Source organism: Ovis canadensis, chromosome 16 (genome assembly GCF_042477335.2).
Source record: "Ovis canadensis isolate MfBH-ARS-UI-01 breed Bighorn chromosome 16, ARS-UI_OviCan_v2, whole genome shotgun sequence".
Taxonomy (NCBI): Eukaryota; Metazoa; Chordata; class Mammalia; order Artiodactyla; family Bovidae; genus Ovis; species Ovis canadensis.
The window spans coordinates 36,975,171-36,997,361 of NC_091260.1; the positions used below are offsets into that span (position 1 = coordinate 36,975,171).

The 22,191-nt window shown below is 43.6% G+C and overlaps 1 protein-coding gene and 1 long non-coding RNA gene across 2 annotated transcripts; one reads left to right on the top strand and one right to left on the bottom strand.

The window, feature by feature from the left end:
* Positions 1–2,638: 2,638 nt before the first annotated feature.
* On the top strand, positions 2,639–10,513 carry MCIDAS (multiciliate differentiation and DNA synthesis associated cell cycle protein). Its single transcript, XM_069556529.1, has 7 exons — positions 2,639–2,875; positions 2,964–3,060; positions 3,242–3,333; positions 6,766–6,838; positions 7,416–7,609; positions 8,197–8,307; positions 8,560–10,513. Exons 1-7 carry the CDS (start codon positions 2,759–2,761, stop codon positions 8,998–9,000), a joined length of 1,125 nt encoding a protein of 374 aa, XP_069412630.1. The 5' UTR covers positions 2,639–2,758; the 3' UTR covers positions 9,001–10,513.
* Positions 10,514–14,087: 3,574 nt separating this feature from the next.
* LOC138422004 (uncharacterized) lies at positions 14,088–21,582 on the bottom strand. The gene is made up of 3 exons (XR_011249711.1): positions 21,462–21,582; positions 16,994–17,096; positions 14,088–15,428 (listed from the first exon to the last, which is right to left on the bottom strand). It is a non-coding gene; the product is annotated as an uncharacterized lncRNA (long non-coding RNA).
* Between the last annotated feature and the right edge of the window lie 609 nt (positions 21,583–22,191).

Here is a 22,191-nt window from a genome sequence, read left to right on the forward strand (position 1 = left end):
TTTTACAGATGGAAAAGCGAGTTAAGAAATGGGACAGAGGCTTGCTGGAGTTCTGACTCCACAGCTGTCCCACCATCTTCATCCTTACTGTTGGGAATCTGCTGTAGGCCCTGAATCTGTAGCCTCCTGCAAATTTCTTAGCCTGAACCAAAAGCCAACTGTCACCAGGGCTGTTCTGAAGCTTAAACTAGATTCTTATGAGGTACTATAAAGTAATGGTTACATCTGGGCTCTGAGATCAATTTGCTGGGTGACTTTAAGCAAGTCACATATCTGTGCTTAAGTCTCTCTTGTAAAAAGGAGAATAACAGTAACACTTACCTGGAAGTGTTGAGGTATAGATTTAATGAAATGTTCTCCACACACCCCTCAGCACAGGTCTTGCCTGGTACATAACAAATCTTCAAGAAGGCTGGTGCAGCCTACACAATGATGGGAAGGGAGATTACACAGAAGAAAAAAAAATAGAGATAAAGCAAATATAGGAAAATGTTAATGCTACCATTGTTCATTGGTTTTTCAAATTTTCTGTATGGTAGAAAAAATTCAAGTTGGGAATAAACTGTCATTCTACTGCATTTAGCATAAACCTGAATGTATGACAAATGGTACAAATAAAAAACAAACTCAAAACATATTTAGAGAAACTTCCTTGCTCTTCTTAGGCACCCATGTATACTCTAGAGCGAAGAGCACCTGACGTTAGGCGTCTGGGACCCCTTATCTCCTGATAGGTTGATATGCTATGCTTTCTAGGAACTTACTCCTTAGCTCAGGGAAAGGGAAGTGGTAATCGCCAAGCTGTTTGAGGAAAAGCTAGTCTGTGATGGTGAAAAGGAGGAGGAGAAAAATCACACCATCTCTTCCAAGTTCCAGAATATCTGGAGCCCTCAGCCTGAGTGTTAGGGGTGGGGTATCTGCAAAAGAATGGCTTGAGAAGCAGTTGTCTTCACCAGCATTTACTCCATCACTCAGTTGAAACTGATATGGGTGATTTGGTGCCAGAAATCATCCAGACCAGGATAATCATGCTATTCCAGCTCCCATTGCCACAGAAAATCTATTGCACATTTAAAAATACAATACCCTTATTTTTCTACTCCAGCTCGGAACTCATGATAGAAAATGGGCCTGTTTTGGATCTTGGGGTATGTAGAGATCTCCCCGAAACTCAGCTAAGAGCTTCCCCACTCCTTTTACAAACTGGGAAGTCATTAAGGATAGGGCCTGGGAATGGACTAGCTAGTGGCTAGGCCACTGGGGAGCCAGAGGAAGTAGGAGACAGATTGGGCAACAGGCTGTGGGAGGCTGGACACGCAGCTGAAAAGGCTTCTCAAAACAACATTAATTTATCCACACCAGGGGCCAGTCATATTACATAAACAGTCTCATCTTCACAGCAACTCGCTTGAAGTTAGTTAGTGTTTTGGTTTAATGGTTTTCCGAAAGAACTAGGGTTCACAGATCTGGTGGAGCCTGGGTTCTGACCCTAAAGCCAGAGCTTTTTCCTCGCCATCAGCAATACCGCACCAACTCTATCTGGCTGACCTCACTGGGTTCCTGCATCTATTGGTGGGTCAGAGAGTCTCTAAGTCTCTTCTAATTATATCATTAGGTTGCTTTCCATCTCTGTTAGGATAATCTTGTCTATGAATCCAGATAACAGGTGCAAATAAAAGAGGATCATGCCCTTTAAAAGAGGACCTGGCACTACTCCTGTAAGGTACAAGACATCCACAAGGCGCCCAATAGAGGGTCACAAAGATTTCAACTTCAGATGATTGTTCAAGTTGGATGGATGTAAGAGTGGTCCTGAGAGAGACCTCTCACCCAAGCAGATGAAGATGCCCCTTCCTGGGAGAGCCTTCCAGGGTGAGAAAGAGGAGCCAAGACTCCCGCAGAGCGGTCGAAGCAGGTTGTACGGAAAGTGGCCAAATGCTTGGAGAGGTGGCTGGGGCTTCCGTGGGAGAGACCTGGGTTTTAGGGGATTTGGGGCTGTAGAGATATGCGACCTTCTGTTGTAAAGTCTATGTTCAGGTTCTGCTGCCTGAGAAAGTGCGGGGTACGGGTATGGAGAAGGGCTCTAGGCTTCAGACAAAGTGAAGTCAGCACCAGGAGGGCTCTCCTCCAGCCCTTCCGTAATCTGGGGTATCTTCCGTAATCTACATCCCCACCAAATCCTACAGACATGGCGGGGCAAATGCTGGGCTCTGGCTTTGGCGATGGACGCTCCAAGTTTGTTTCTTGCCTTGTGGCTGGGGTTGGAAGAAAATGAAATCAGAATCGTTAACTTTCCCTTTCCCGCCGTCCGTAGGCGGGAAGGCTGTACCCAGCGTTAGGGACCAGTAGGGGATGTCCTCTCCTCTCTTGTCTGGCGCGGCCGGGAGGCTGGCGCCAATGCCAGCCTAAAGGGCGCTCGCGGGCCTGGGCCCCGCGCTCCGGGTTCCCGGGGGAAGCCGCGTTGCCAGGTTGGGTTTAACGCCTCCGCCAAAGTGCAGATTGTCCGGGGCTGAAGGCGCCACCTCTGGCGCTCCGGCGCGAGCCGCCCCTCCCGCGCAGCGTCCCCCCTTCTCCACCCGGCCCTCCCTCCTCACCTCCACTGTACTTCCTTAGCCCCACCCCGACCACGCGCCTCCCCGACTTCTGGCCGGCCTCAGAGCCTCCGGAGCGCTGGGTGTAGGGTTGCCATCCTGGCCCGGGCCGCCGCCTCCGAGAAGTCGGCGCGGGGCTCCGGGCCTGAAGCGGACCGGGAGGCAGGATGCAGGAGTGCGGGGGGACCGCGGCGGGTCGCCGGGCCTTCGACAGCATTTGCCCCAACAGGATGCTGGATCCGCGAGGCCTGCCCATCAGCAAGCCCGGGAAGCCGGAGAGGAAGGTGGGGCCAACGGGCCAGGGCCGGGCGGGGTCCGCACACTCCCGGCCCCGAGGGCTGACCCGAGCTCACCGTTTCTGTGCCCGGCTAGTTCGCTCCTCCGCGGAAGTTCTTTTCCGGTAGCAGCGGCTGCAGCCGGGTGTCGGTGTACGAGGATCCCCCAGACGCCGAGACCCCTGCACTGCCAGGTGAGCACGGTGGTCCCCGCTCGACCCCTCGAGTTCCCCAAGTCAGGTGGGTGGGGCTCGCGAGGCTCAAAAGAACCTTCTCCCCCGGGGTTTCGGAATTTCTGGCGGCGATGCCCGCGGGGAGACCTTGCGGGGAGGCTCAGGGTCCGCCCGGCGCGTGTCTCGGGTTCTCGCCGCGCAGCGCTCACCACCATAGACCTGCAGGACCTCGCTGACTGCTCCTCGTTTCTTGGGTCCGACCCGCCGCCTGGTGGTGACTCAGCCGCCTCACAGGTACTTCCCCCGGTGGAATCCCCCTGCCTCTCAGCCCAAAGTTCTATTTCCCGAGTTTCCTTAAAGAAACGTTAGGGGAGGGGAGCACAGGAACACCTGGCTAGCAGGGAGAGATGTCCTGCAGGAATCCGAGCCGCGAAAATAGGAACTTCCTCCTCCCTCCTAGCATGTTAACGGTGGCTCCATTCTCAGAGCTGTTTTGACCAACTCTGCGCAGGGAGGGCTCCCCTGCCAGACGGGTTTCGCGTTCTCCTCCCCATCAATTCCTCGGAGCTGCGATAGAGCAACTTGGAGGTTGCGCACCGAGGGATCAGGTGGGAGAGTGGGAGTACAGTTGCGCTCTGGGCACCATATCAGCGCGTCCTCTCTGTCCTTCCAACATGCCTTTCCGGGTCATTCATGTAACTACTTTCATTCCCTGGATGTCTAAGGAGTGTGGAGATTGGAGAATAACTTCTCCATCAAGACTGGAAAAAACGAAGAGAATTTACATTTGGAGGAAGCCGGAAGAGTGACAAAGGATTTGAAGAAATCTGACTGAAAACGTTGTTCTGTACAGAGATGGCCCTTCAGCAGTTGGGCACTTTATAAAAGTCCTTTTCACCCTCTGCAAAGGCTACTGTCACTCCCGTGGGGGAAAGAGGCGTTTCCCCCAAGAAAACCTATCCTCTCACTTACATCTCACTCCTCCCACTCACCAGGGCTGAGACCAGAAGCCTGACTCATTGATGGGATATGAAGTGCCCAGAAGAACAGGAGGTCCTAGCTAGATGGCACCTACAAGAAGGGTGCCTGTTCGAGGTTTCTGGCAGCAGGTGCTAGGGACTCCCCAGAGGATATGACCACCTCCTAGAACTGTGACTGGGATGGTGGAACAAAGTGTCCCAGGGTCTAAGTGCCTCTTAGAATTGGGCCAGAGCCCAGGGAGACTTGGGGTAGGTGGCCCCTGAGAGCAGAGACTGGGAAGGCAGGAAGAGTGGGTGTTGCCCTGCAGAGGCTATTTATTCTCTTGTTCTCTTAGAGTCTGGATGCTCAGATTAAAAAAAAAAAAAAAAAGACAATACAGGAGCATCATTCAACTGACCCAGAGGGTTACATCACTCCCTTACTGCAACATGTTTATTTTGCAAGAGAAAAAGCAGGCTCTTGCTGAATTTTGGCTTATAAATACAGAACTTAAATTCGACATCATGTTCTGTTTTAGTTTTTTTTTTCCCCCCTACTGTTTGTGTTGGAGAAGTGCCAGGTTTTTATCTAATTGGGAAGATAGTAACAGAGTAACCACAGAAATATCATTGAATTACCTAGGATTTTGTGTGGCACTAGTGGCAAAGAACCCGCCTGCCAATGCAGGAGACATAAGAGACTCAGGTTCAACCTCTGGGTCAGGAAGATCCCCTGGAGGAGGGAAATGGCAACCCACTCCAGTATTCTTGCCTGGAGAATTCCATAGACAGAGGAGTCTGGCAAGCTACAGTCCATAGTGTCACACAGAGTCAGGCACGACTGAAGGGATTTGGCACAGCCTGCACCAAGGATTAAGCCCACAAACCAGAGCCCACGAACCGAACCGAAGTTAGCCCGTCTCTTTCGAGTTTCAGAGAGTTTTAAGGGCAGAGCTCTTGCCAGATGGCCCAAGAGATTCAGTTGTCCTGGGGAAGGCAGAGCTGGTGCAGAAGGAGATACATCCCCAGAGAAAGACTCTCCAGGGGAACCCTCTGGCCACTACACACTCTGGTTATATTTCTCTTTCCTGTTGGGGAAAGTGGACACAGAGAGGAAGTGCTCTAGAAGAGTTTGGGGTCCAGAATGGGCCAAGACCTGGGATAGCACAGGAGAAAGCATTTCCTGGGCACCATTTCCTCAGATGGCCTCCAGTCTTCCTGTGGTAAGGGCTTTTCTCTGCTAAGAGGGAGAGCCTTAGCCTTTTGGCCCTTGGAAAATGCCTGATTTCTGACTCTTTCAACCAGGGAACAATCTGTGCTTCAGGATCTGTCTGGGGCCCTCAGTCCTTCCTTTCTAAGCTGACTTCCCTTTACAACTCAGATCTCAATTGGTGCTCCCTGAAGGAAATGGATAACTTGTACATTCTTTGAAGTTAGAGTTAGATTAAGCTCTGGCCTAGAGAATTCCATGGACTGTGAGCCTGACACAACCGAGTGACTTTCACTTTCACACTTTCACTTCAGATTAAGCTCCTCTTCTCAGAAGTATCTGAATAGTTACGATGAGGGTTTGGGAGACGAGTAAGATTAACCCAGAGGAATAAAAAAAATGATGATAGAACAAAGATCATTAGAACAGATATCTCTGGTGGGCGTATTGGATGCACCCCTCAGATCATGCCCCTTGAGGGACCTCTTTCGCCTTCCCCGAGCTCTTCATTGGAAGCCAGGCTTTCCTAAAAAAGAAATAAAAGCTAGAGGCAACGAGGGGTAGAGGAAAGAGGATTTGAAATAGGCACCAGCATTCTGGAGCAGAAGCTCCAGTTTCACTATTTCAAAGTTGGTTGCTTGGGCAATTCTCTGAGTTCAGCTTCTCCATCAGGGGAGGAATCACTTCTTGATCTCTGCCAGCTTCCTGAACTGCTGTGAGAATTAACAGAGAAAATCAACGTAAAAGAGTTTTGTCAGCTCTTTTGTCCGCGAATTAAGGGAATGAGAAATTTCCTGGCAGCCAGCATTTTACGGTACCCTTCCGTTTCACTCACCCAGGCACATTGCAGGAACCCAGGAGAGCGTCCAGTCCACAATGTTAGAGGCGTATCACGCTGGACTGGAAAAGTCAACTCCAACTTTTCGAGAAGCAAAAGAGCAATAGGGACCATGCCGGCTGCGTGCTGAACAGAAGCACTTTCCACATAGCATTCTTGGCCCATCATATCTTAGCCGACCTTTTCCCTTTCTTGGTGGGGACGGGTGGTTTAGTTGTGATTGAGCCTTCTTGGGTTAGGTGGCCTGGAGTTACTGTTTTGGATGCCGTTGTACGCCGGCAGATCTTGGGAGCAAGGACGGAGTGTTTGCACACCGTGCTCCCAGCTTTTAGAGCTGTGGCCCCTTGGCCTGTGAGAGGTAAGTCTGAGCTGGAGGTCTGCGGCCTCACTAGGAACGCGTAGGGTTGGCTGGTGGCGGGCCAATGAGGCGGCGCGGAAAGGTGCCGGCTGCCGGAGGCCAGGCGCGAGGTGGCGGCGGTGAGCTGAACGCATTTTCAGCGCCCGGCAGGACCCTCGTAGCAGAGTCCCCACCACGGAGGTGCAAGCCTCCTGGATTCCGCGCCTGGGGCGGGGCTTTGATTTTCAGGTATAAGTTTCCACTGTGAACGCGTTTGCGCGTAGACCTGCCACTGAGTCCCGGAGGTTAGCTGACCGTCTAGGAGGTGTTCGAGACCCGCCAGGCTTAACATTAACTAGTTTTCACCTCTGGTTTATTTCAGAGCCATTCCCTGCAAACGGCAGCGGACTTCGATCTGCAGGATTTCAGAGACACCGTGGATAATCTCATTGCAGGCAAGTGCAGTTTCTGCAGTAAAATTAAAGCGGGGGCGTCCTCCACCCCTCAAATCCTACAAGTTCAAATTTCGTGGCCCTGAAGGTGGTAAACTGTGTACTCATTAACAACTCGCCAGCAACTCATCAAAGTGTCAGGCTCTTCCATATTGCGGGGATCTCCTCCCTTTTCCTCATGGAGAAGATGAATCGCTGGATCGCTATAGATAGCCTTTTCTCCGCTTGCCAGTGCAACTTCTGGAAGAGAGCCCAGCCTTAAGCTGTGACGTGGCTAGGAAGAGCCTGGGTGACAGGAGTGTTCGGAGTAGTGGATTTGTGTGACTTCAGACAAGTTTGCCCCGGCCACTGTGGAGGTTCAGTGTAGAGCGTCTCAACAGGCATTTATTGAGCGCCTGCTGAGAGTGTACAGGATATCAGGAAGGGCCTGGGAATCCTGGGGATTGCAGAGTGAGGGTTGATTTATAAATAAAGAAACATCTCTATATAAACCCTACACCCGTCGTGACATGTGTCCCTGTAGTTAGCCAGGCACGAGTCTGAGGCTGCAAACCCAGCTCCCTCTCTTGCTCTTCATCAGACTCATCCTCTTTGATGTCGCCTTCCCTGGCGGGCGGAGATTTCCCGTTCTCTCCTAGCGACATCCTGCCGTTTGGTCCCTGTCTCTCCCCGCCGCTGAGCCCGCCCGAAGTGCCCCCGCCAGAGCAGTACTGGAAGGAGGTGGCCGACCAGAACCAGAGGGCACTGGGGGACGCGCTCATCGAGAACAATCAAGTAGGGACACTGGGCTGGGGCAGGGGCAGGGGCAGGGCATGGTGCTCGGGACAAAGTGGAGGCTGCAGGCGCAGAGATGTGCCTCTTTGGCACGTTAGAGCCAGTGGATCAGTCCAAGCAGCTGCTATTCCTCTACTGGCTCAGTTTACAACGTCCCTAAGTGGGAATAATCCTACCCACCAGATTTTTATTAGGGCCACCAATATTTATTGAAGGCTATATGCCTAGTATTGCGCTTACCCATTTACTTTTCCTCATTTAATACCCACAGACGTTGAGCTTACTCTTACCAGCCTCACTTTGCAGATAAGGAAACTGAGGTACAAGAAGACTGAACTTCGGAGGCAGAATCTGTATCTATCTGCCTGTTGCCCAAGTCAGCACTCCTCATCACTATACTGAGGAGTCACTGAGAAACTTTCTATGTGCTTTGTAATAAAAACTGATTATTATTCTCACTAGTGTAAACGTTCTTGGGCCCCCAAGTTTCTGATTAGACGTGAGGATCTGGGTTCAGTTCCTGCCGAGTGTACAGAGGAGAGAGAGCACGGGAGCCTACAGCTCAATGTTTGGGTCCCCTCCTGCAGCTGCACGCGACGCTGACCCAGAAACAGGAGGAAATCGCCTCCCTGAAGGAGCGCAATGTGCAACTGAAGGAACTCGCCAGTCGGACCCGGCACCTGGCCTCGGTGCTGGATGTAAGTGGGGCGCGGGCGTGTAGAGCACTGCAGAAGTCGGAAATATTCCTGTGCACCCTTCACCTCGACCCTGCTCCCAGTGTTGGGACCCAGCGAGGGTCGAGGGAAGGAGAGGACCGCTGGCAGCTTGCTGAGTCACTTGCAGGGGTCTGCCGAGTCGCGCTGTTGGAAGTTAGCCCAGGCCTCCTTCGGGCGCCAGTCAGAGGCGAGTCTGGCAGGCCCCAGGGCAGCGCTCCTCCTCATCTCTTGTAGAAGCTGATGATCACCCATTCCCGGGATCCCGGGGCGGCAGCCGAGCCCTTCCTACTCAAGGCGACGGCCAAAAGGAGCCTGGAGGAGTTGTTCAGCGCTGCGGGGCAGGATTGCGCGGAAGTGGACGCCGTTCTGAGGGAGATTTCCGAGCGCTGCGATGAAGCTCTGCAGAGCCGCGATCCCAAGAGGCTCCGGCTGCAGCCCGAGCCCCCGAGCCTGGACCGCAGGCCCGGGAACCTACATGGCGCCTTCCCGGGGCTGCGCACAGACTGCAGCCGGAGCACGCTGAACCTGAGCCACAGTGAGCTCGAGGAGGGCGGCTCCTTTAGCACCCCCATCCGCAGCCACAGCACCATCCGCACCCTTGCTTTCCCTCAGGGCAATGCCTTCACCATCCGGACCGCCAACGGGGGTTACAAATTCCGCTGGATCCCCAGTTGAGCTGGGATGTGGTCCTCCGAAACACTGCCTCTATGCAGATTGAAGCGCCTGGAAGCTAAACGCGGGTAGCTGAAACCTGGTTTCTCAGAACTCTCCCTGCAGGGCCGATGCCACCCTGAAACTTTTTTTTTTCAGGAACAAGAATGTAAAACGTTTTGATACTGATGCACTGTAAAGTTCTGTAAAATACTGTATAGCCCCTCCCCTTTTCACAGCGAAACCGTGTGTGTGTGTGTGTGTGTGTGTGTGTGCATATATCAGTCAGTTTTAAAGTATTTATTTTTAGCAGCTTTGAATTCTGTGCTTTTCAGAGCTGGAAGTGACCTAAAAACCACTTAGCTGTTTTTAATTACATAATGCCCTACTTCCGCAGGAAGCAAAAGGAAATTAGAAGAAATTAAGTAATTTTCTACAATCAGAGGCGTCATGGAAGCCTTCTGAGTGTTCTCACTACTTTTTTCAAAGATTGTAGGTCCAGAAGCCAGGTCTTTGGGTGAACGGTTTCAGTACATCACTCACTTCCCTTGATCCATGAAGAACACTTAATTTTGTTACTATTGAAACTTTTCATTGGAGCTGAAGGAATAAAAATTAGGAGAGGTTAGGATAAAGAATTTATAATCACTTGTCTCAGGGCAAGCAATAGAACAGGAAAGTGCAGATTCTGAGTGAATGGGTTTTTGGCAAAAACAGGTGCTAAACACATTTGTTTGTAATGATCATTCTTATGATTTTGTAAGATTTATGATAAATATTTGTATGAATAATATAATTTTGCTTGTCTAAACAGAATAACCACAGAAAAAGCAAGCTTAGTAAAAAACATTCTAAGAAAATGGCTTATCCCACGTGAAAAAGAATGTATTTTAGCTTGTTCTTTTTTTTTTTTTGGCAGAAACCAAGTGTGGAAATCTTGGTAAAACTATCTATTTGAATTCCGTGGATAAAACTAGGGTACACATTCATGTTTCATATTTCTTGGCTTCATCTCCTTAAAAAATGGGGGTGTTACATGATGCCTTCACTTTGCCTTTTGTTTATTCTCTTTTGAGTGCCATTCCTTTTCTTATTCTGTTGTGCGATTTTGTGAGTAGAGTGTGTCAAGCAGCGATTTGTCCCCATCGCCACAGTCCTCATCATGAGAGCTACTTCTTGTCTTTGGGGGCTCGGCCTGGGCAGGTTTCCAACCCTGTTAGGCCACATAGCTGGTTCTGCCACCTGAATGCTATTCTGAATGGAGTGATCAAGTAACAAGCAGGTGAGCTGGGCATGGTGGCAGAACCTGCTTCTCCAGTTTATCCTGTGTACTGTTATCTACATTGAAATGGCCATTTGGAAAACAAACGAAAAAGTGATGGAGCACATTTCCTCATACTTTGTCTAACAAATGGACTCAAAAAAATATATTGGATGGTTCAGAGTTCTTTTTATCAGCTTAAATATGAAGTCACTGCAGTTCAGCATCAGAGGACACAGAAAACAAAAATAAAACCCTTTAACTTGTTTCAAGAAACTGCTCGTTAAAAGTTCTTTTCCTCTCCACTCCTCAATTGGTATTTTCATAATGCGTTAGCTTCAATGACAGAAAAGTTAAAAAATTATCTATATGTATTTTTCTACTTGTCTTATGGCTAGAATTTAAAAAATTATAAGGCTTATCAAGAATTCTGTGTTAGGTGGTTGGTGGTTTGGGGCCCTTCAGAGAGCTGAATGATCACACAAAGCACAGCTTCCTTGACCTGGTGTTTTCCTTACTTCTTTGGGACTTTAACCACCCAATGACTGAGTGCTTATATTAGCAATGACTGGAGCTGTGCTCACTAATATTTGTCCTTATGTTCCTTCCATGGTATGAATTCTTGTTACTGCTTGTTGCTGGTTTAGTAGAAAACATCAGGGAGAACAGCTTTGAACCAAATGTTAGCCATTTTCTCCATGATTCTTTGAGCTTATATTCAGCTGTGTGATCTAGCCTAGATCATGAAGACATGTTAGCCTGAAATTATCGCAATAATTTCATTTCAAATAGGACCAGACACCATTCAAGATGTTGGGGAGTCAAGCATGAACAAAACCAAGACCTTGTTATACAGAAAATAAAGCAGGGTTTAGGGATAGGATGTAACTGGAATCATTATTTTAGATAACATGGTTGGAGTGTTTCTCGAACACTTTCTATAGCAGCACAATCAGTTTTAAAAAAGAGGCACACACACTTTAGCTAAATTATTTTTAAGGAAATGACTTCATATTTGTAACAGTTAGATGTTGTTGTAAAGCAGTGGTTCTTAAACTGTAGCATGTATCAGAATCAGCTATGCTACTGCATGCCAAGTCGATTCAGTCGTGTCCAACTCTTTGCGACCCTGTGGACTGTAGCCCACCAGGCTCCTCTGTCCTTGGGATTTCCAAGGCAAGAACACTGGAGTAGATTTCCATTCCCTTTTCCACATAATCACCTACAGGGCTTATTAAAACCCAGCTTGCTGGGACCTCCCCAGAGTTTTTGATTCAGTGAATCTGGGTAGAGTCTGAGAATGTCAATTTCTTATAATTTGCTAGGTGATGTTGATGCTTGGATCTAGGGCCATTGCTGTAAAGAAATTTTTAAAAGGTCACTTCAAAAAGATTAAAACAAACAAAAACCAGCTGACCTGATGGCATGCAAATAATTCTTGTGATTTAGGATTAAGTTTTTAATAATAAAAATCTTACATTCAAAAAAGGGCTATATTTCAAAAAGTTGGAAGTGACAATAATGTACTTTGAAAAATGATGTTAAGCAACACAGAAGGTAGCTTCAGTGATTAATTAAATACCTTGAATGAAGGACTTGATCTTGAAAATAAGCATGAAGAGTCTGAATAAAATTATTTATGAAATGTGTTAAAGAAGCTCAATTCAGCTGACCCTTAAACATGGGCAGAGGGATCAGGACCTAGTCCTAATTCTTCTAATTAACTCAAAGTTCACATAGAAGAATAATATGTAACACTTCCAGTTGAAGGATTATAATGTCATTAATTTATAATATTAACTAATGATATTTTTGTGTCTATATTTAACCTAAAGGAGAACTAGATAGTACAATCATATTTAAAGAATTTAAAATTATTTGGAGTAATGATATGACCAATAAGGAATTAATATCCAACGTATATAAACAGCTCATATAACTCAATGTCAAAAAACCAAGCAACCTGATTTAAAAATGGGTAGGAATGTGTTGTGTTACTTCTATGGTAATAAAATAAGAAATTAGGTCAGGATGGGGAACATGTGTATGCCCATGGTGGATTCATGTTGATGTGTGGCAGAACCAATACAATATTGTAAAGTAATTAGCCTCTAATTAAAATAAATAAATTTAAGTTAAAAAAAAGAAATTAGGAAGAAAAAAATGAGCAGAAGAGCTGAATATATTGTGCATTTTCCAAAGAGGAAATGTAGACAGCCAATATGAACATTAGAAGATACTTAACATCACTAATCAACAGAGAAATGGAAATAAGAACCATAATGAGATATTACCTCACACCTGTCAGAATGGCTATCATCAAAAAGAACACAAATAACAAATCAGGGAGGATGTAGAGAAAAGAGAATCCTTGTGTTCTGTTAGTGGGAATGTAGATTGGTACAATCACTATGGAAACACCTGGAGAAGGAAAAGGCAACCCACTCTGGTATTCTTGCCTGGAGAATTCCATGGACAGAAGAGCCTGGTGGGCTACAGACCATGGGGTCACAGTCAGACACAACTGAGTGACTAACCCACACACTATGGAAACCAGTATGGAAGTTTCTCAGAAACTACAAATAGAACTACCATATGACCCAGCCACTCTTGAATATGCTTTTAAAACCCCAAAACACTAACTCAAAAAGATACATGCACCCTATTTTCAAAGCAGCGTTATTTAAAATTGCCAAGACATGGAAACAACATAGTGTTGGATACAGAAAATGTGAGAGTGTGTATATAATGGAATACTCGGTTGTGTCTGACTCTTTGCAACCTTATGGACTGTAGCCTGCCAGGCTCCTCTGTCCTTGGAATTCTCCAGGCAAGAATACTGCAGTGGGTTGCCATTTCCTTCTCTAGCGGATCTTCCCGACCCAGGGATTGAACCCAGGTCTTCTGCATTACAGGCATATTCTTTACCATCTGAGCCACTAGGGAAGCCCCTAATGGAACACTACTCAGCCATTAAAAAGAATAAAGTTTTGCCATCTGCAAGAGCATGGATGGACTTGGAGGGCATTATGCTAAGTGAAACAGATCAGACAGAGAAAGACAAACATTTTATGATATCACTTACATGTGGAATCTAAAACATACAACAAACTAGTGACTACAACAATAAAGAAGCAGATTTATAGATATACAAACTAGTAGGAGAGAGGGAATGAAGAGGTGGGGGGAGGCGGAGCTACAAACTACTGGGTGTAAGACAGCCTCAAGGGTCATACAACACTGAGAATAAAGTCAATCTTTTGTGATAATGGTAAATGGAAAATAACTTTGAAAAACTGTATAAAAATAGTTGAAAAAACAAGAGACTAAATTTCAATAACAAAGATTCAAATGCATTAAAATAGTTCCTGTGCAAGACACAATGTTCACTTAACAAATGAAAATCAATATACCTTGCAGTTTACACTGATTTTCACTGTTTAAAATTTAAAGCAATATGTGAAAATTCCAACTGGCCATTTAACATGACATAATTGAAATAAGTTACATTTCTTTGCTTGCTCACTGTGCCAGTGTTGTTCAATTTTAATCTCCTGTTGAAATGTAACAAAATGATATATCACAGGAATGAGTGACATGAACTCTAACACAAGTTCACAAAGCTTAAAACATGAAGAAGTTTCTCTCTCAAAGACATGTAGTTAAGACCCTGTTTGTTGAGGACTGACTGTATAATGGGGATTTTCTCAATTAACTATCAATGTTTCTAAGAGAATAAGAAATAAAAGTGTGTTGATTTGAAGCTTCCATCTGTAGTATTAAAATTCAACAATGACCATAGATTGTAGAACTTAGACTAACCAACAAAAGCTTTTTTCAGACAGGAATATTTTATCCCATTTATTTAGAATTACTCATCTGACATAACAGACAATTTACATAATAGACTTGTAATTGGTTTTATTTTGTTAAAGTGTCCAGGCAATGTATCTTCTTAGTCCTGGCCCTTCAAGTAGATAGACTACTCCCATGGCCTTGAGTATGCTACAGGAATAAAATGGCATTCCATTTTATCAGTTATTCATGAAAAATTTATTTGAATCAAAACATAAGTAGAATCATTGGCTGGATGATTCTGTAGGTCACGTGACTGAATCTAAAGGTCAATCTTAATGTCTCCTCCTTAAAATAGATCCTGTGGGCTGAAATCTGTGTCATAAGTGATAAGCATGATGTCTTGGTTTCAGCATAGGGTTTTATGGGACAGCACAAAATTAGGGACTTGAAGCAATCTACATGTGGAAAACACAAACAGATTTCCCCCAATTACTTCTTTCTCATCCCCTCTCCCTGTTCTCTATCTCACTTCTGCATCTAACAGAAAAGAGGACCAGTACTCTAATGTCTGCAGCAGTTGAGATAGGAATGGAGGTAATCACATTTGGGTTTTAAGATAAGGGTTTGTTTTTCCACACATAATCAGGTGAGACAGGAGTTGCTAACATCTGCTAATGATGCTATCAACAAACCAGACTTTATGGTTTATGCTCCACTAATTTATTAGACATTTGTCTTCATGTTCGATGTTTCATGATCACAAGATTGTTACTGTAGCTCCAGGCATCTTGTCTGCATTAAAGATAAGAAGAAAGGAGGGGTAGAAAGCTTCACAGATTGCTTCTGTCTCTTTGTTTAAGGAAGCAAAAAAGCATTTCCCAGGAAATTCCCAGGTGGGTTTTCACTTGAGTCTCAGAATCAGACTTGAGGCACACAGTTACCCCTACTTGGCAAGGGAGGTTGGAGAATCTAGTTTCTCATTCTCCTAGCCACTAGAGTAACAGGTATGCAAGAGAGAAAGGAGTTGGGAAAAGCTCTCACACTATCTAACAGGATCTGTCTCAGAGGTTTAGTTGGTGTCTCTAATGTAGAGAAACCTGAAGAGAAAAGACAGGAGAAATGTGTCCCTTAGACTCTGACACCAGAGCTTGGGCTCCCTAGCAGGGAGTGAGGTGGGCTTCCATCCTCAGAGAGGGCCCAGGATAGTTCTTGGCCTTCCTTTGGGGACCAGGGAGCCTGAAAGGGAAGGAAGCACTTGGAAGGCTGCCGCTAGAGCCCGGGACCCGGGTATGTGTTGAGTCTTTAAGTGTGGAAGTCTCTGGGAATAAGATGAAAGAAATGATTGGTACTCAGGTCGGATTCTCCTTAATAAATTTTCACCTTCATCTTTTAACTAAAAAAAAAAAAGGAAACAAAAATTTTATGCAAGTAAAATATGCTCATTGTAAAGTAATTCAGATAAACAGGAAAACACAATGAAGTAAGAAGTGATAATCCTATCATCTAAAGATAGGATTCTGAATATTTTGGTATATTTTCTTTCAGAAATTTTTAATATATATACATATGTAAATTCGTAAGTATGTTTGTGTGTATTTAAAACTTGGATCCTCTATACATATGATTATTGAATAGCAGCTGTGGACCACTGAATAAAAATGGTCAAAGGTTCTACAGTCACATAGAGATGGTTGATTCCTATCATGGTCCTGAAGGGACTGGTCAGCTCGGTGACTTGGGCCTTATTGCTCAATTTTGAAACCAGGACAATAGAAATTGTGAGACTGATCGAGGTGATGGATCTCAAATGCTTGACACACCTGTTACCTAATAAACACTATACTTATCTGTTTGTATTAGTTATCTATGGCTGCTGTAACAAATTGCTATAAACTTGGTGCTTAAAACAACATAAACTTACTATCTCATAGTTCTGTACGCTGGAGATGGCTAAGCTGGGTTCTCTGCTCTGGATTTCTTGAAAATCAAGGTGTTGGCTGGATTCTTATTTAGAGACTCTGGGAGGATTCCATTTCCAAACTCAGTCTAATTGTTGGCAGAATCCAGTTTCTTATGATGGCAGGGCCAGGGTCCGTACTGCCTTGCTTGCTGCAAACTGGGGATTTGTCTTTGCTCCTAGAGCTGTCATTCTGGCCCTTGCATGTGGGCCCCTAAATCTCAAAGCCAGCAAGGTATATCAAATCCTTCTCACTGGAATCTAACTCATCCTTCTCTCTTGCTTCCAACTGGAGAAAACTGCCCATGAAGTAAAAATATAGGTATGCGTTAATGTCGAAAGTGTGGGCATAGATTGCATTTGGAGAGCAAATGTGGTGTCCTTGCTCACGGCTGAATTCTGGAGCCTACTTGTCAAATGTAGGGATCTAGAGAGCAATTTTATTGAGTGCTGGAGACATTCACAACAGTTTCTTAACTCTTCTAGGCAATCCTGGGGAGGAAATCCAGAAACAGTAAATTGAATCCAGTTCTTCCTTCCCAGTGGAATTCCCTGCCTCCAGGTATCTCAGATTGAGTTATAGAAGGAAACTTGCTCAGGTCCTGGAGGCATCTTAGTCCCTTGGGGAAAGATGCATTGATTTAAAAAGAGAGAACATTTTATGCATATCTCAATGTCCCACAATTCTGAAAAGCTTAAAAATGCATTATGATGTGACCACAAGCCTATTAAAAATGTTACTTAAAAGTTCTACATTTTTATTCTAACTCACTGGATTAACTGAGTTTTTCTTGCCATCCCAAGTACCTAATAGATCTTTCTTTGAAAAAAATATATCCTCGTAGTAATGAATCCATCTTCATCTAGCACCTCTTTCTGTCTGGAGTGAACTTTGATTCACTCATTTATGAGGTCCTGTGTGTTATTTTCATCTAGTTGTTCATATTGGATTGCCACTTACATCTAGAATTAATCTGAGACCATTTGTAATGAAACCTTACATGAAATAGGATGATTAAAACATCGGGAATTCCTTGGTGGTCCACTGGTTAAGACTCACTGTGGGGAGCCAGGGTTTAGTCCCTGGTCGGTGATCTCCTGGAGCTGCAAGTGATGCCAACAAAACAAACAAAATAAGAAAATTGAGTATCATTCAATGTAAGGGAATCTGCATACTTAGGATAGTAATTTGCTTTGATTAAGTTAGCCCTGCACTTTAAGATCTATAGCCTTCCTTGAGGCAAACAACTGTTCAAACTTGTAGTCGCTAAGTCATGTCCAACTCTTGCGACCCCATGGACTGTAGCCTGCCAGGCTCCTCTGTCCATGGGATTCTCCAGGCAAGAATACTAGAGTGGGTTGCCATTTCCTTATATTTTCAATATTTACTTTTAGCTGCTTAACAAAACACAACATAAATCAGACATGTCAATTAGTTACATTTATTCATATTGTACTGATGCAAGGGAAAAGAAACACTACAGATTTACCTGATTTATATGGATAACCAAGTAATAATTAGAAATTGCATTTAGGTATAGGATGTGGAAAATTCAATTATTTTTTAACTCATGCCATGGTTTAAAGCAAATACAGATACACTGTTCCGTGAGGGATAATGATGGTTTCGAGCACTTTTATAAGATCATGCCTAACCCGCAAGAACTGATGCTTTTAAACTGTGGTGTTGGAGAGGACTCTTGAGAGTCCGATGGACTGCAAGGAGATCCAACCAGTCCATTCTAAAGGAGCTCATTCCTGGGTGTTCTTTGGAAGGAATGATGCTAAAGCTGAAACTCCAGTACTTTGGCCACCTCATGTGAAGAGTTGACTCATTGGAAAAGACTCTGGTGCTGGGAGGGATTGGGGGCAGGAGGAAAAGGATGAGGTGGCTCGATGGCATCACTGACTCAATGGATGTGAGTCATAATGGTGGGAAGGTTTTGAGTTCTATAATCTAAGATAAATATTGAAACCTGAGGCTTCAGAGGAGCATAGTAAACAAAGCGCTGAGAAATAGAAATGGAAATTATTTAATCTTAAGAAGAGGAAGCTTACAGACAACAATATATTTATATAAATGAATATTCCACAACACCTTGCGTTTTCATGTGTCTCCTCTCGGAGACTGTCAATATTAGAACTATTACTGAGCTTGTTTCCTCTTCACTTTTAGTCCAAGAGCTCCCCAAGGGCAGAAATGAACTCAATTCTCTGTTTACCCTGTAGTGTGTGCTGTCTATTGAACAGGAGTTGACCGTAATCATGATCTCTCAGAGAACTAGAGAGTAGCCAGAGTTTAGTCCTGCCTACAGTAACTATGCCAATTTTCATAAGTTTCTAAAGGAATTGCCAGCCATGTGACTGTATGCTACTGTGTTTCCTAGTCCCGTGAAAAAGAATTTAGGAAGATTTGCCTCTGCCTTCCTCTAGTAAATCAGGTCATTGTGTATAGTATTACTGAAATGTAAACATAATTGTGTTGAAATTATGACCAAGTTGCTAATTTGAACTGTATGAAATGTTAACTAAATGTTTCTGTATTTACACAGGTATATTTACTCATTGGATAAGCATAGTTGGAAGTGTTTCATTTAAGTTTGATGGTCTAACAGTCTTGTGCGGCAGCTGAGGGGCACGTTTTCCATAATAGTGAGACAATTCAAGTTTTCTGAGCAATTTGAAAAACTAATATCTAGGAGATAAAGCTATGAAACCTCAAGAAAAATTAAGAATGGTAGCCCCTGTGGCACACAGCCAAGCCATGTACTCAAATTATGCTCTCAAACTTTGAAGGTTGTTCTAAAATTGTACTAGCCTCTTGGCAGTAAGGTAACAGTAAACTTTTAGGTTTTTGGACTCACACCTTCCTACGCTGGATGACAAAATAATTTAGGTGGCTTGTACCTTGCTATAAAGTAGGTCTGATTCTGGTGCGCGTCGACTGGTGTTTAACAACAGGAAACAGAAAATGTCCTTGATGAGATCTTCACTTTTATTTGGCAGCAGGTAACAAAATAAAGGCTCTTATTTAGTCAAATCTCCCATTAATAAAGACAAACATCCTACCTTGTCTCTTTACGTGTTGTCTCGGGGCGGGAGGCGGTAAGCAGAGGAACAAGTTTATAAATGCTTCAATTCCCTAGCAAAATCAAGTAGGTTGGAGCTGTGTGAGCTAAATATTACTTTAGAAGAGCTCCTGGGACTTCCCTGGTGGACAGTGGTTAAGACTCTAGGCTCCCCCTGCAAGGAAGCACAGGTCTGATCCCTAGTGGGGGAACTCCTTCCTTTAATTCACTGAAGTTTGTAGTACAGTGGTTGAACATAGTTAGCATTCAATAAATTTCAGCTATTAGTTGTTTTTTTATCAAGAAAATATCAATTTAAAAACTTACTCAAAAAGCTAATGGGTACACCTACAGTTAACAATGAATTTAAAGAATCAAAAGTGAAAAGAAAATGGCAAGTAAGAAGTCAAAGGTACCAGGATGCATATTATGTTGCTTTTTTTTTTTTTTAACCTAATAAGATAGTCCTGTAGTCCTGAAAAATTTAGTGGACTTATTACTTTTCCTTGTTCACAGTGCCACCTTCAGGAAAAATTTTCATTTTAATTTAGTGCAAGTATGTCCTTCTTGATTTGAGCTAGGTCATATACTTGATGATTAGGCATAATAAAGACAATGTTAGTTTTAATTTAATCCATTATCATGAGAATGTCTGATTTTTTTCTGCCTGGCTGTGTTCAATGCAGAGTTTTAAATTCTTGATGTGGGGTATTTAAAAAATTGATTAGAAAGGGAATGTGAATGTTTCTAACTTATTTTCTTTCAGAATATCATACTTAGATCATAATATACAAATTATTATAAAGAAGAGAGTGGTATTAGAGCCAAGGTGACTCCAGAGTCCAGTTTCTTAATATCTACATTATACTACCTCCTGGAATAACCTTTACATGGGATCATAGAAATCAGAGCTATGTATAGAAGGTAGAGGCTTTAATTTAAACTTTGCTTTACATTTGGGAAGATTGAAGCCGAGATCTTGTCCAAAGTCTCCTGGACAAGAGAAATTAAATAAGAGATCTTGTCCAAGATCTCCTGTAGCTGAGTCTCATATATTTACCACTTCCTTTGAAGTGGGGTGAATTATGATAAATCCTAATCAGGAGAAGAAGAGGGTGCTCTGGCATCAAAAATTAGGGGCTGGGATATGATTTGAAAAGTTAAGAAAGGAAGTTATGTTTGAACTCTGGAATCAGGGAAGAAATTAACTAGGTTGAGGAGGAGGGGCATTAGGAGGAATGAAATATATGAAAATCTGAAGATGAAAGGAATACGGTTTCTTTAAGAAAAGGAAAGGTTACCGCAAATACAATGCAAAGGGGTGTATGGTTCCAGGTGAGGCTGGAGAGAAAAGCAGAGGCCAGATCATAGAGGAACTTTCGGCCTTGTGAAGATTCTGGTCTTAGGAAAACTTAAGCAGAGGAGTGACATGATCTATCCTTAAAAGGGATCACTCGGACTTTACTATAACAAAAAATGGGTTAGAGAAGAAGAATGGATATGGGAGAATAGCCAGACAGTCATGGCTATTGTTAGGGCCAGAGGTATTGTCACTTATGGCTGCATCTCTACAGATTTGTAGCAAGAGCTTGGTTAGAGGAAGATGCTCACACACTTTGCTGAAAACATCTCAGAGTGGTGGGTTCTTGTCATAGTCTCATAATAGGTTTGAACCACAGGACTTCAAATCATCTCTTCCTTTGGAAACCTTTAGCCTTTTTCTCTCATTTTCTATGTCCTGTATTCTGGCCTGGAGAATTCCATGGACCATATAGTACATGGGGGTCATAAAGAGTTGGACACGACTGAACAACATTCACTTCTATGTCCCAGGTTTCACTTTGTTAGGTTGCAGATGATCCATAAATTGCTTTGTTCATTTCTTGATGTTAGCAGAACAAGACCTCTTAAAACATACATGTGCTTTTTCTAAGAGAATGAATGAAAAGGATCATTTAAAGATTAAAATTCCAAACTATCTGTATGTTTTCAATGCAAATACATTCAGTTAGGGAAAGAGCATCAAATTCATTGTAATTTTTAAGCCTTTTTTCACATTTAGTTTACTCTTGTGATTTTATCTCTTTTTTTTCAATTAAAAAAAGAATTTATGGTACCTCAGACTAAGAAGATGGTTGTGAAAAGTGAGTAAAACTTAGGAGGTAAAATTGATTGGATCTGGTAGTGGATAGAACAAGGAAAAGCAATGAGATATCAAGGATGCTGGCTTATATCACTGGATAGATTACAGCACATTCACTGAGTTGGTGAATATTGGAGGAGGCCAAGATTTTGGGGGAAGGTCTTTAGTCTGCTCTTAGTAAAAGTCTGAGGTGCTTGTGAAGCTTATTTGTCTGGATTAGGTATAGGTAACTGACACCATGAACGAGGTTGAGATTACCTGTGGAGAGTAGGTATAGTGTTAAGAGGAAACCCCCCCAGTGGTGGGCTGGAGCTGATCTGCAGTGCTCCATGAGCCGATTTGCTCTTCTCTTCCCATTGCTGCATGTCATGTTGGTAACCTGAAACAGGCAATGGTGGAAATATTTACAATACAGAAATTGGCAAAAACTTCAAATTTTAGGTCTTGCCGTGCCTCTCAACTGATTAGCAGCATGCTATTTAAACATTTCAAAAGCTTAGTAAGAATGAACCAATAGTAGCTACTAAGAAAAAGGAAAACCAAGAAGACAAGTGAAGACCAAGCTTTAGTCTTTGGAAATGCCTTAATTTGTTAAGTAGAACAATATAGAATTTTAAACAAAAATAAATCAAGAGGAATGTTTTTGTTGAGTGTAACCTACTTCATTCTTACTAAAATGTATGTAATAAATAAAATAAAAAACTTAAATCAGAAGATTTAGAGTATAATAGGCCAGGTTGGTCCTTTAAACACATTATTTTAATTAGGATTATAAGAGGATATAATGGCTTAGCTGGAATTACATTGAAAACTTTAACCATAGAACAAGTTTCATCTATTTAGAATGCAAATTTTTAGTGCATTGTATTGTTGAGCCTTTAAAATTCTTATCTGTCACATTTGTGTTAACTGACTTCTAATGTAGGTATCCAGATACTTATAAAATTTAAAAATAAATCTAGTAAACTAAATAAATTGTGCAGAGATT

Excerpts from the sequence above, each read along its gene's own strand:
- MCIDAS (XM_069556529.1), top strand. The coding sequence starts at position 2,759 with ATGCAGGAGTGCGGGGGGACCGCGGCGGGTCGCCGGGCCTTCGACAGC. Across the intron at positions 2,876-2,963 it reads CCGGGAAGCCGGAGAGGAAG|TTCGCTCCTCCGCGGAAGTT; the intron begins GTGGGGCCAACG and ends GTGCCCGGCTAG. Across the intron at positions 6,839-7,415 it reads CGTGGATAATCTCATTGCAG|ACTCATCCTCTTTGATGTCG; the intron begins GCAAGTGCAGTT and ends GCTCTTCATCAG.